This window comes from Erpetoichthys calabaricus, chromosome 9 (genome assembly GCF_900747795.2).
Source record: "Erpetoichthys calabaricus chromosome 9, fErpCal1.3, whole genome shotgun sequence".
In the NCBI taxonomy this organism is placed as follows: Eukaryota; Metazoa; Chordata; class Cladistia; order Polypteriformes; family Polypteridae; genus Erpetoichthys; species Erpetoichthys calabaricus.
The window spans coordinates 106,091,685-106,105,840 of record NC_041402.2 but is presented as its reverse complement, the minus strand read 5'-3'; the positions used below and the strand labels follow the sequence as shown (position 1 = coordinate 106,105,840).

At 40.1% G+C, this 14,156-nt stretch overlaps 1 protein-coding gene across 1 annotated transcript in view; it reads right to left on the bottom strand.

The window, feature by feature from the left end:
• The window catches only part of glg1a (golgi glycoprotein 1a), a 314,175-nt gene extending 306,871 nt beyond the window's left edge, over positions 1-7,304 (bottom strand). Inside the window, exon 1 of the mRNA XM_051931535.1 lies at positions 6,889-7,304. Coding sequence (XP_051787495.1) covers positions 6,889-7,179 — 291 coding nt within the window. The 5' untranslated portion in view covers positions 7,180-7,304. The remainder of the gene's footprint in view (positions 1-6,888) is intronic.
• Between the last annotated feature and the right edge of the window lie 6,852 nt (positions 7,305-14,156).

The window sequence follows — 14,156 nt, the reverse complement described above, 5'->3', positions numbered from 1 at the left end:
CAAAACAACCCAGCCACAGGGGATGCGCAAACCAGTGTGTTTCTTCGTGCCGGTCCCAAGGAATACATCAGGGAGGAATACATCAGGAAGGGCATCCGGTATAAAATTTTGCCAGATCAACATGAAGACAACAATACAGATTTCCATACCAGATTGGTCAAGTCCCGGGCTAACAACGACCACTACCAGTATTGTTAGCCAACAAGGTGCTGGCGGAAACTGGGCTGCTGATGGCCAAAGAAGGAGAGAAGAGGATGTGTCTGGAGGAAAGAGGAGAAAGGTAAAGAGAGTGGAACTGAGGGTAGGACCTTTGAATGCTGCCAGTATGACTGGTAAGGGGAGTTAGCCAATATGATTGAGAGAAGGAAGGTTGATATACTGTGCATGTAAGAGAATAAATGGAAGGAGAGTAAGGCCAAGTGGATCGGATTGTTCTATCATGGTGTGGATCGGAAGAAAAATGGGGTAGGGGTTATTATGAAGGAACAGTATGTGAAGAGTGTTTTGGAAGTGAAAAAGAGTGTCAGACAGAGTAATGGTTATGAAGCTGGAAATTGGAGATGTGATGATGAATGATGGTAATGCACATGCCCCACAAGTTGGGTGTGCAATGGATGAGTAGGAAGATTTCTGGAGTGAGTTGGATGAAGTGATGGACAGTGTACCCAAGGGACAGAAAGTGGTGATTTGAGCAGATTTCAATGGACATGTTGGTAAAGTGAACAGATGAGATGAGGAGGTGTTGGGTAGGTATGGTGTCAAGGAGAGGAATGAACATGGTCAGATGATAATGGATTTTGCGAGAAGGATGGACATGGCTGTGGTGAATGTGTCTTTTAAGAAGAGGGAGGAACATAGGGTGACATATAAGAGTGAAGGAAGATGCAAACAAGTAGATTACATCCTATGCAGAAAAGTCAATCTGAAGGAGATTTAAGACTGCAAAGTGGTGGCAGGGTAAAGTGTAATTAAGCAGCATAGGATGGTGGTCTGTAGGATGACGTTGAAGATCAAGAAGATGAGAGTGAGGGCAGAGCCAAGGATCAAATGGTGGAAGTTAAAAAAGGAAGACTGCAAGGTTGAGTTTAGTGAAGAGGTAAGACAGGCACTAGGTGGCAATGAAGAGTTACCAGACAGCTGAGCAATTACAGCAGAAGTGTGACAGCATGAAAGGTGCTTGGCATGACATCTGGACAGAGGAAGGAGGAAAAGGAAACCTGGTAGTGGAATGGTGAAGTAAGGAGAGTATACAGAGAAAGAGGATGGCAAAGAAGAATTGAGATAGTCAGAGAGATGAAGAAAGTAGACAAGAGTACAAGGAGATAAGGCACAAGGTGAAGAGAGAGGTGGCGAAGGTTAAAAAAGGTGTATGGTGACACTAAGGAGGGAGAAAAGGACCTGTACCAATTGGCTAGGCAGAGGGACTGATCTGGGAAAGATGTGCAACAGGTTAGGGTCATAAAGGATAAAGATAGAAACACACTCACAAGCGAGGAGGATGTGTTGAGAAGATGGAAAGAGTACTTCGAGAGGCTGATGAATGAAGAAAAAGAGAGAGAGAGAGAGAGAGAAGCAAGGATGATGTGGAGATAGTGAATCAGGAAGTGTAAAGGATTAGCAAGGAGGAAGTAAGGACAGCTATGAAGAGAATGAATACTGGAAAGACCGTTGGTCCAGATGACATACCTCTGGAAGCATGGAGGTGTTTAGGAGAGATGGCAGTGGAGTTTTTAACCAGATTGTTTAATGGAATCTTGGAAAGTGAGAGGATGCCTGAGGAGTGGAGAAGTAGTGTACTGGTACCAATTTTTAAGAATAAGGGATGTGCAGAGCTGTAGTAACTACAGGGGGATAAAATTGATGAGCCACAGCATGAAGTTATGGGAAAGAATAGTGGAAGCTAGGTTATGAAGGGAGGTTATGATTAGTGAGAAGCAGTATGGTTTCATGTCAAGAAAGAGCACCACAGATGCAATGTTTGCTCTGATGGTGTTGATGAAGAAGTATAGAGAATGCCAGTAGGAGTTGCATTGCATCTTTGTGGACCTGGAGAAAGCATATGAGAGGAGTTGTGGTATTGTATGAGCAAGTTGGTAGTGTTAGAGAAGTACGTAAGAGTTGTACAGGATATGTATGAGGGAAGTGTGATAGTGGGGAGGACTGCGGTAGGAGTGATGGATGCATTCATCGTGGAGGTGGGATTACATTAGGGATTGGCTCTGAACTCTTTCTTATTTGCAATGGTGATGGACAGGTTGACAGACGAGATCAGACAGGAGTCCCAATGGGCTATGATGTTTGCTGATGACATTGTGATCTGTAGCGAGAGTAGGGAGCAGGCTGAGGAGACCCTGGAGAAGTGGGGATATGCTCTTTAGAAGAGAGGAATGACGGTCAGTAGGAACAAGACAGAATATGTGTGTGTGAATGAGAGGAAGGACAGTGGAATGGTGAGGATGCAGGGAGTACAGTTGGCAAAGGTGGATGAGTTTAAATACTTGGGATCAACAGTACAGAGTAATGGGGATTGTGGAAGAGAAGTGAAAAACAGAGTGCAGGCAGGGTGGAATGGGTGGAGAAGATATCAGGATTAATTTGTGACAGACCATTATCAGCAAGAGAGAAAGGAAAAATCTATAGGACGGTAGTGAGACCAGCTTTGTTATATGGGTTGGAGACGGTGGCACTGACCAGAAAGCAGAAGACAGAGCTGGAGGTGGCAGAGTTAAAGATGCTAAGATTTGCACTGGGTGCGGAGAGGATGAACAGAATTAGAAATGAGTACATTAGAGGGTCGGCTCAGATTGGACGGTTGGCAGACAAAGACAGAGAGGTGAGATTGTGTTGGTTTGGACATGTGCAGAGGAGAGATGCTAGGTATATTGGGAAAAGGATGTTAAAGACAAAGCTGCCAGGCAAAAGGAAAAGAGGAAAGCTTAAGAGAAGATTTATGGATGTGGTAAGAGAGGACATGCAGGTGATGGGTGTGACAGAGCAAGATGCAGAAGACAGGAAGATATGGAAAAATACGATGTGCTGTGGCAACCCCGAACGGAAGCAGCCAAAAGAAGAAGATTTACATATTCAAAACACTTATTTCAACTTCTAAAGAAACAACAGAATGTACTGCATGAGAATTAAATGTACAGTAGACCCCCGCGAAGTCACGGTTCAGGGTTCGTGGACTCAGTCGTTCGTGGATTTTTTCTTAGAACCTAACTATTTATTGTTAGCGGAAAGCGCAAATATCCTCCACAATTTTCTTGGCTTTTTTTGTGGCAATACTGTGCTGTAGAGAGTACAGGAAGTAACCGCTGAGGGAAACGCAGTTTGGGATGGTGAAAGTAGCCAATCCGAGAGCGTTACTCATTTCTCCTTGTTGCTGATTGACTACTGCCCTGTGGCGCGTCTCCAGCTGAGTGTCCTCGTGTTTTCCATTTTGTTATCGTATTCGTTTTGTTATTCTTAAATGCACAAGATGTCGGCGAAACGCCCTGCACCTTCTAAGCGCCAGAAGAAGTCTAAAACACTCCAGAAGGTTGAACTACTGGATTTGCTCCGGGAACTAAAAAGTTAAGCTGCAGTAGCGCGCCACTATGGCATTAATGAAAGCACCGTGCGCTACATAGAGAAGAACAAGGCAGCGATCCGGAGTACCATATCTGAAAGTTTCTGTGATAGTGCCAAAACGGTAACGACCGTAAGGAATAAAATTTTCATTAGGATGGTATCTGCCTTGGTATTATGGATCACCACCTGCAGGAAGAAGAACATCCCCTTGGACGGTGACATCATCCGTGAGAAAGCACGGAAATTGTACCAGTAGTTCGCTACAGGAGACAATGTAGAAGGTACGGAAGAACCGCAACCAGGACCATCAACAGCACCGGTGCCTGAAAATTTTCAAGCCAGTAAGGGATGGTTTGATCGTATTCAGAAACGATTTAATATTAAAAGCATCTCTCTACACAGAGAGGCAGCGTCTACTGACAAAGAAGCCGCGGAGAAGTACCCAGAGACATTTAGGCACATCATAGAGGAGAAGGGATACACACCCAAACAAGTTTTTAACATGGATGAGACTGGCTTGTTCTGGAAGAAAATGCCATCCAGAACTTACATCATGAAGGATGAAGGCAAAGCTCCAGGGTTTAAGTCACAGAAGGACAGAGTGACACTTATTACGTGTGGCAATGATGCTGGTTACATGATGAAACCTGGCCTCATCTACAAATCAGCGAACCCTAGGGCCCTTAAAAACAAATAAAAACCTGCTGTCCGTCTTCTGGATGCACAACCCTAAAGCCTGGATTACCAAAGTCTTTGCTTCAAACTGGTTTCACCAGTGCTTCATCCCTCAAGCCAAGGAATAACTCAGCGACTTAGGCATGGACTTCAATGTGTTGCTGATTATGGATAATGCTGGCGGCCACCCTTTGGATTTGTATTATGAGGGAGTTCAGACTGAGTTCCTCCCTGCCAACACCACCTCCCTCATCCAACCTATGGATCAAGGCATAATCCATGCCTTCAAGGCTCTTTATACCCAGATTTCTCTCCAATATGTTGTGGATACAATGGACGCGGACAAGAATTTTACATTGAAGGGTTACTGGCATAACTTTACAATCGCGACGTGCCTGTCAGTCATCCAAGCTGCTCTTAAGGATAAGAAAAAGGAAACCCTCAATGCCTGCTGGAAGAAGCTGTGGCCAGAGTGTGTCCATGACAACAGGGGCTTGTCACCTGAAACAATTCAGCATGACACTGTCGACAAGGCCGTGGAACTGGCAAAGATACTGGGTGGCGAAGGTTTTGATGACATTACTCAAGATGAGGTGAACAACCTTATTGATGCCCACTCTGAAACCCTGATGGACGAGGATTTGTTGGAGTTAAAGTCTGCCAGCGAAGAGGAGGAGGAAGAGACAGATCCAATGCAAGAGGAGGAGGAGCAGGGCCTGACATTGGAACGTCTGTCCCAGCTTATTCAGACATCGGAGTTACAAGGGATGATTGAAGCATGGGATCCCTATATGGTTCAGGCTCTCAAAGCTAATAATGGCATCGATGCTGCCATTCAGACATATAAAACGTTCCATGCCACCATGAAGAAACAACGACAGCAACTTCCCATCACAATGTTCCTGAAACCTATAAAGAATAGCCAACACAAAACCTCACCAGAAGAAGACCCGTCCAAAGATACAACTCCACCTGAAGCGCCTGAAGAAGAGGCGCCACCCAAAGAGTTTTAAATCCTCTGCATCGTACTGCACAGCTACTTCATCATCATCATCATCAATATCATTCATCACTGGTGAGTACCCGTACATTTTGCTGTATTTTAATTATTATGTAATTACTCTACTTCTAACAAAGAAAACGACAGCGCATAGCAAAGAAAACGCGCTTGCATGAATTACAGTACGTATAGCGGTAACATCAGTATTTTACATTCTAGCACTGCGGGAGACATGGCAGTACAGTATACGGGTTTACCGTTACATTCTGTTTTTAGGTAATGTGTTAATGTATTAAGCTGAGTTTGCAACGAAATTAAAGTGCTTTGGGGGCATACTGTATTTACAGTTTAAACTATAAAAATGGGCATTTAAAAGGCATTTTTTAAACCACATCCAAAAGTCACGGTTTCACAATTCGCGGGTGCTCCAGAAACGTAACCCCCGTAAAATTTGAGGGTGTACTGTATTCAAAAGGAGGAAGAAAAGAGTTTTTTTCTCATGAACTTCAATTAGACATTGTCTTACAAAATAAACTTAATTAAAAGTAAACAATGTCGTCCACAAAAAACTGCCAAACCGAGTATGATTATTATCAATGATGATGGACAAGTGTATGCAACAACAGTTTTTGCTGCAACAATATACTTTCTTAATGCTATGTGGCTACAATAAATGCCCATTCATTTAATGATTAGATTTTTGTATTGCCAAAAATTCTGTTGTATTTCACTCCACAAAATGGTATATACATTTTAATAAACTTATGATTGCTACTCAGATTTTACTTATTAAAAAAATAATGCATTGTTCCACAACTTTGGAAAAAAAATAACGGTCTGAAAATTAATGGACAGTCTACTTAAAATATATCATAAAGTTTATCAGAAAATTTGCTTCGTACTCTGAAAACTATGCCCAATACATAAATAAATATTTAATAGGATTAAGGGCATATTCAAGGTTTTATTTAGGTAAGCAACTCTACTATATTTTGCTAAGAAATATTATTATTATTGTCCAAGAATATTAGTGGCTGGTTATTCATGTGAAGGAAATAAGATTTGCTAACATCTTCATCAAAGCAAAAGACGTGGTTGAGATTTTTTCTATGTCAGAAAGTGATACGTTAAACAACGTGACGAGGCGCTTTAATTTGTCCTTTCTCCTCAACAAATTCTTGACACAGATGTACATCACGAGGAAAAGACCAAATTCCACACTCTCCAGCAACGTCACGACAACAAGGAAGTAAGGATGTCAAGAGGCACGCGTGTCTTCAGCAAATCAGACCGTTTCTGTTAACTATTCGAATATAACTTCAATTTTTTGTCCCATCTATCCTTCCAGAACATTCAGTCTCCTTGCCATAATCACAAACACTTCCATAAACAGGTAAAAGAAAAAGATTCAGACTAGAGCTATATGATATTAACTTTGTCTTCTTTTCCCTGTAACAGCTCGTCTGTCACCAGTATTCTCCGTTATTTAGCAAATACAGTGGGGCAGACGAGCTGGCAAGTCCATCAGATATCCGCCTATCCATAAATGTACAAACGCCTCACTCATTCACTTCTCGCTTCTACCCCTGTTCGCCAGTGGTCACCGGCCCACCCTGCCCATACATGAGTAACTGTGAACTCACGTCCTTCCGATCTTGCAGACACTCGAGCACGGCAAGGTTGTTGCCCCAGGTATGTTTGGGACACAACCGGGTCAGGTCTTCACGACAGGCCTCCTCATCGGCCAGCTTCCAGGCGTTAGTCCGGCGAGTCTGTGTGACCGGGCCCGCGACAGCCTGTTCAGAGTTGGCAGCATTTGGTTTAAAGTTCGCACTGTTGAGAGCATTAGCAGGGATGTCTTTCACTCCACACACGGGAACTAAAACCACCATCCACAGCAGTGAAAGCAGTTGAACACGTCTGCACCCCGCCATCTTCGAGGAAACAGCTCCTGCTACTCACCACTCTTGGTAGTGACGCTGATTACGTATGCACCACGGTTAGTACTGTACAGCTGCGGCGGGCCTTCAGTCGCGCAGCCCCCTTTACCAAGATGGCGGAAAGTCTGCCAGGCGCGCACAGCGCGTCAACCGAATTTGTAGGCAGTTGCATAGAAACAGGCAGACAGTCATCCTCACGCAAGTCTGCGCTTGTCTTCTTTTTCCGGGTTATATCAGGTTTTAAGACCTTCCGGGTACTGTTACTGCGGCTTAGTTCAAACTGCTTTCATTACTGAAAGCGGACGTTGTGCTTTTAAATATTTAAGTAGTATTTGACTGTTCCCAATTTATTTGCTCACTAAATAAAAACTGCCAAATAATAAACCTCCTATGCAAACTTTCACTCTAACAATTTTACTATCTTGCAATCTTGCTCCATTTCACAAAATAAGTGTTGCAGTAAATTGGGTTCAAAATATACTACACATAGTAAATAACTCAACCTAGTTCAATTTCTATGCATTAATTTTAACCTGTAGTTTCCTAATTTAACAAAAATATCCTCTGGCATAAAAGCCATGTTTGGTTTCCCCAGAGGCCAATCCAATATATTAGCCTAAGACATTGCTCTTTGTTATATCATTTTCACCCTTGCAAAAAATAAAATACATTTAAACATACTGTATTTTGAAAAAATATATTCCTTTCGACACAAGTCTATTTTAAAATGTCACAATATTTTTCATGGATAAATATATTACATTATCTTGCACTATACTGAAATGTATTGTAAAGCACGTACATAGCTTCTGTTTTTGTATCTTGAAACAAAATTTCCAAAATATTAAAATATACTCCTCAATATATTTTTAAATTGTTTGAGTAATATAATGTAAAGCATATATTGTATTGGTTATAAGGCCTTGGACTTCAAAACCTGAGGTTGTGTAACCATGAGCAAGTCACTTGGCCTGTGCTCCAATTGGAAAACCAAAAGAAATGTAACCAATTGTATCTTAAATGTTGTTAGTGGGGGCGGCGCAGTGGTAGCGCTGCTGCCTCGCAGTAGAGAGTCAAGGCTGGGGGGCTGTCAAGAGGCAGGGCCTGTTAAAGCCCATTGCGGCACTTCCTGTGTGATTTTGGGCTATACAAAAATAGACTGTATTGTATTGTATTGTAAAGAGACCCGGGTTCGCTTCCCAGGTCCTCCCTGCATGGAGTTTGCATGTTTTCCCCGTGTCTGCGTGGGTTTTCTCCGGGTGCTCCGGTTTCCTCCCACAGTCCAAAGACATGCAGGTTAGGTCGATTGGCGATTCTAAATTGGCCCTAGTGTGTGCTTGGTGTTGGTGGGTGTGGCGCCATGCCCGGGATTGGTTCCCTGCCCTGTGCCCTGTGTTGGCTGGTATTGGCTCCAGCAGACCCCTGTGTTCGGATTCAGCGGGTTGGAAAATGGATGGATGGATGGATGTTGTCAGTGGCCTTGGATAAAGGTTTCGGCCAAATAATAAGATGTAATGTTTTTAAAAAATTGCTGTTGTCACTTGGTTATACCCAGAGACTAGGTAGAAAAAAGCATGAACAACGTTTGTGCATAAACAGATAATTAGACATATGTTGTTGATGCCACAATTCTTTCAATGTATTTTGCTTTATTTTTGTAAATTTGCTTTTCACAATAATGTGAAACAAGGAAAGCAGTTTTAAACAAGCATTAGAAATGCCCAGTTTGGGAAACTACTTTTACTTTCATGCTTAAAGTGTAAAAATGACTGCTTTTATACTTTTACTTGAGTAAATTTTACTGACTGGTACTTCAGCTTTTACTGGAGCATTTTTCCAGTGGGTATTTGTACTTCCACTTAAATAAAGAATTTGCAGACTTTTGCCAACTCTTTATTTTGTGGCGAAAACCCTATGTTCCTGTACTTCCTGTTTTCAGAAAATATTTTTATTTTTCATTTACTCAGGGAAATGACAAAATACACAACATGATTTATCTGTTGTAGACAACGTATGCAAACATTGTATTAAACTGAAAAAATCTGTAAAATGCTAAAAACTGGCATTTACAGGGGATGATAATTCCTAACTCTATATTCTCAGGAAATATATTACTTTCTTTTTTTCTACTTGTTTCATTGGATAAAATACTCTGCTTTAAGGTGTGATATTTTATTGCAAAAAATACATTCACAACTGAACATTAAATGAAGGTCCTATAAATATAAGTATTTGGACAGTGACACAGTTTTCATAATTTTGGATCTGTACACCACCACAAAGGATTTGAAATACAGCAATCATTACGTAATTGAACCTTAGACTTTCAGTTTAATTCAAGGGGTTTAACAAAAATATTATATTAGTTGTTTAGAAAAAACAGACAATTTTATAAATGGTCCCCCTATTTTCAGTGGCTTAAAAGTATTTGGACTAACTAACGTAATCATAAATATAATTATCATTTTCAAAATTTTGTTGAAAATCCTTTACAGTCAATGACTGCCTGAAGTCTGGAATCCATGGACATCTTCAAATGCTAGGTTTCCACACTACTGATACTTTACCAAGACTTTAATGAAGCTGTCTCGTATTGCTGCTTGTTCGTTGAACTTTCTGCCATAAGTTTTCTCTTTAGCAGTTGAAATGCAAGTCTTTACTTTCATGAAGTCTTCTCTTGATTGTAGACTTTGGCAATGACAGGTCTACCTCCCAGAGGGAGTTCTTAGTTTGGCTAAATGTTGTGAAGTGGTTCTTCATCACCAGAGAGAATTCTGTAATCATCCAGCACAATTGTCTTCTGTGGTTTTCCAGGCCTTCTAGTTAGTGCTGAGTTCATCAGTGTGGTCAATCGATTTAAGTATATACCAAATGGTTAATTTGATCATTCCTTGTGTTTCTGCCATCTCTCAGATAGGCTTATTTTGTTTTTTCAGTCTAATGATGGACTGTTTTTAGTTGCATGGGCAGCTCTTTGGACCTTATATTGAGAGTTCACAGTGACAGCTTCCAAATGCAAATTCCACACTTGGAATCAATTCCAGAACTTTTACCCACTTACTAGTTAATAAATAATGAGTGAAAAGCTCCAAGTTGGCTATGGAATACCTTGTCAATCAATTGTCCATATACTGTACCTTTGAGCCCCTGGAAATGGTGAGACTATGCAAACAAATGGTGTCATTTCTAAATGGATCATACTACATTTTTGGTAAACCCCTTAACTTAAAGCTTACAATCTACACTCCAATCACATAATTACATAATGATTGCTTTATTTCAAATCCATTGTGGTGCCAAAATTACAAACACTGTCCAAATACTTATAGATCTGACTGTATATTTGGTTTCTGGAAAATATGCTAATTTTAAATTATTGCTATTGCCAATGAAAAATTGCAAAATGTGTGACAGATGTAGCCCCCATTTGGATAGAGCTGGTATGCATTATATTTAAATGGGAGGACACACATTATGGTAAAACTTCCCAAATATTAAACTCAACTCTTAAATAAATGGCCTCAGCCACTGCATTTGAAAATTACACGGACAAAGTGACAGGTTATCATCATAGAGCACACTCATGAACTTGCATATACTTTTCCAGTTTAGCATCATTCAAGATAAATAATTGTGTTACATTTATTTATTTTACAAGACAAGTGGAAAGCATTGCTTTATTGATGACATTATAATAGCATGTGGTATAAAACAGTGTGTTAGTGTTACTCAGGATCAAGCTGGAGGCTATTCTATATATAAATTCTCTACAAGATATACAGTTTTAGTCTAGGCTACTCCCCACTGTGAGTGTTTGTTCATGGACTGAAAAATTTCCAACATTAAGATTCATGGTCATCAAGCATCCAGTAATATGGACCTTTTTTCCAACTCTAAGAGTTTCACATTAGTTACTTGCAACTGCAAAATTTATATCACTGTGAGTCAGAGGGCCAAAATGAAACAAAACACTTGAAGCTAACTTCTTACAACAGAAGACAGTCATTACGGGCAAACTACAAAAACAATCCATCACTCATCTGCACAGACAACCCCATGGTAAATAGCTACATGCAATGTCATGGCATCAAATTTAACAAGAGTTCTAACAAAATCCACTTTATTTTCTTTGGTGAAAAAATATATCTTCAAGCTGTTGGACAAGTCTGACTGAAGGTTAAGTAAGCTGACCATGCCAAAACGAGAAGAATTATTAATTTCCTTCACAGCCAATGTCCTTAACACAATAATAATTGCTTCACTATACTAGAGGTGCGATTTCTAACATAAAAGTTGTTGTGCACCTCACCTTTAATTGTAATGCTTGAAATAGCCTTTTCTGTCTAAAAAAGTTTTGTTAAAGTATAAGTAGAGATGCACAGATAGCATTTCCTATTTTGAAAAATGCTTGTGCTGTTCATTGTCATTGGTAGGATAGAATAATGGCATACAATTAAGTCATGCTGTCTTATAGCTCCAGAGCTCTGAGTTTCAGGTAAAGCATTTTTCTCCCTTACTAACATTTCTAAATTATCCTACCAGAAATGAACTTTGCCACAAAAGTGGCCTTGGATAAAGTGGCATTCTGTCCAGTGTTGTCAGACTAAACATTGGCCCACTATGACTCTGAATTGGATAAAGACTATAGAAACTGTATTGATGTATTTTTTTCTTTGTTCCATTCTAACCTCCACCCCTCCAGCTGTTCATTTTTAGAATTGTACCTGTTACTCTTTTTGTTCAAGTTATCTTTGGTGTTCTCTTTTTAGATAATAAGGAGGTTCAAGTCAGTTATCAGTAGAATGGTTATATTTTACCATCTTGTGTCTCTTTCCCTCGGTGAATTTTTTGGCCTTTCATAGGATTGTCCATAGATAGAAATTGTTGTTTAGTTTGAAGCTTATGTCTGAAGTTAAGTTTAAATGCCATGAGTACATAATGAAATGAATCTCACGTGGATCTCTCCTCCCAACATTGAAACAATACCAACAGACACAAACATACAAATTGTATGGTATTTGTTCTTCTGTCCATACCTGCATGCATAATTTTTTTCAATCAAATCATAAGAAATTTCCTCTGATTTTTTTCTAATTTTAGACTAACTCTCAGATAATTCTAAAATTCCTGTATCATGTTCTGCTCAGAACACAGACTTTTTATTTAGTTAAAAGCATTGAAGATACTAGAACTTGGATGTCTATCCTGAACAGACAGAGAATAAAGAAAGCTATTCTGTTTTGGAATATTGTGTGGTTACATAATAGAGTGGATAAGTCCTTTCATAACATAAACAGGAAAGGCAATTAACTAGTAGGTTGTGGAAGAAATGCATGATGAATAAAGATATAACTTAAAGATGGAACTGTGGTGAAAGTTAAACCATAATGGAAAAAACATGAAAAAAGAAGAGCCACCCATAATATAACCAAAGCAGCAGAAAAAGCTTCTTGATGGCAATGGCTTAAGAGAGGAGAATGTTAAGAGGTAAAGTAGCTAACTGGCAATTTGAACAGAAGATGGGAATTGATCAGCTCCAGCTGGGTCTCTTGGAGAGGTTATATGATAATGAAAGATCTAAAACACCAATTGATTCCAGGAACATCACTCAGGATGTGTCCAGAAGTGCATCAACAAATATGTTACTAATATTGCTGATTCATCAGTTATGTCCAGAAAAGACTGGGTAACAACCACAAAAAGGGTGGCGACAACTGGAGAGGCAGTAACAGCAAAGAGAAATGGCAACAGCAGCAGAAAAGGGCCTATAACTCAACCTGCATTCTCTGTGAGGAGGAGGCCAAGCAGTCTACTGAGAACCCAAATGAAATATAACCCCAGGGGTTATATTTAATATATAATGATTGAGCATTCAATCAGGACAGATCCACTAGGATATAATGTTAAAGGACAAACAACAATGAGTGAAAGATGCCCATGCAGGAAAATCTGCATGCATGATCGAGACCTCAAGATCTGCCAAGCTGAGATGAAGTATAAAGAGGGAAACAAGTATAATACAATGCACATATATTCATCCTGGTGAGATGCAAGGGGGGCTAGACCTAGAGTGCCCAAAACAATAATCTTGAGTATTGCAAGCAGTTTTGTCCAAAACTAAGACTGAGAGGAGGTTGATCATGTTGCCAGGATCCATCCTTACATCATTGTGGAGCCAGTTTGATTAGAACGTAGATCTAATCTTGGACGTGACTTGACTACGATTACAAGGTATCTCACAGCAGAAAGGTTTTGAGAAGTGGAAAGAAGAAGAGCCAAACAACCTCACACCACAAACCAAAAGGGAAAAATTGATACACAACATCAGAAAGAAACTAAAGCCTCTAAAGCACTAGTCAAAACTGGAAGAAATGTCTGGTAACATCATTAGCTACTGTGCAGCTAGGTGTTTGCTAGTCAGCGCTAGGCTAGGAAACAACTGAAAGAAATAATTTTTTTCAAACATACCTGTTCTTTCTGCACCAATACTACATGCTTCTTTGAAACAGGAAGACTATGTTGTTGGCTTCTTTGAAACAAAACAGAAGGGACACATGTGGTCTTCCTTACCAGTTTTCTCAAGATTAGTGTGTTCTTCCTCAGTGATTGGTGAAAATCTAGATGCTGTATAATATTTAGTGAATAATGCATTCCTAATATTGATCTCCTTTCTTCTTTTTTTCTACTGAATGTGGCTACCTTTAAGTGAGCAAATGGCACTGGACTTTTCATAACTCTTCACTGGCATGTGCTTCATGGCCTCAAATGGGACAAGTTCGAACCAGAAGTGCAAATCTGCAATTAAAAAAACAACAACAAAAGGTGGTCCTCATTTTAATATGGGTGTTAACCTTCAAGTTCCATCTCTGAATTGGAAAGTTCAAGTTGGACATGTGCATACATACACAAAGGTATAGAGAACACTGCAGGGCCAATTGGTCCAGCCCCTCAGTAGAAAACAAGCTTGTAGC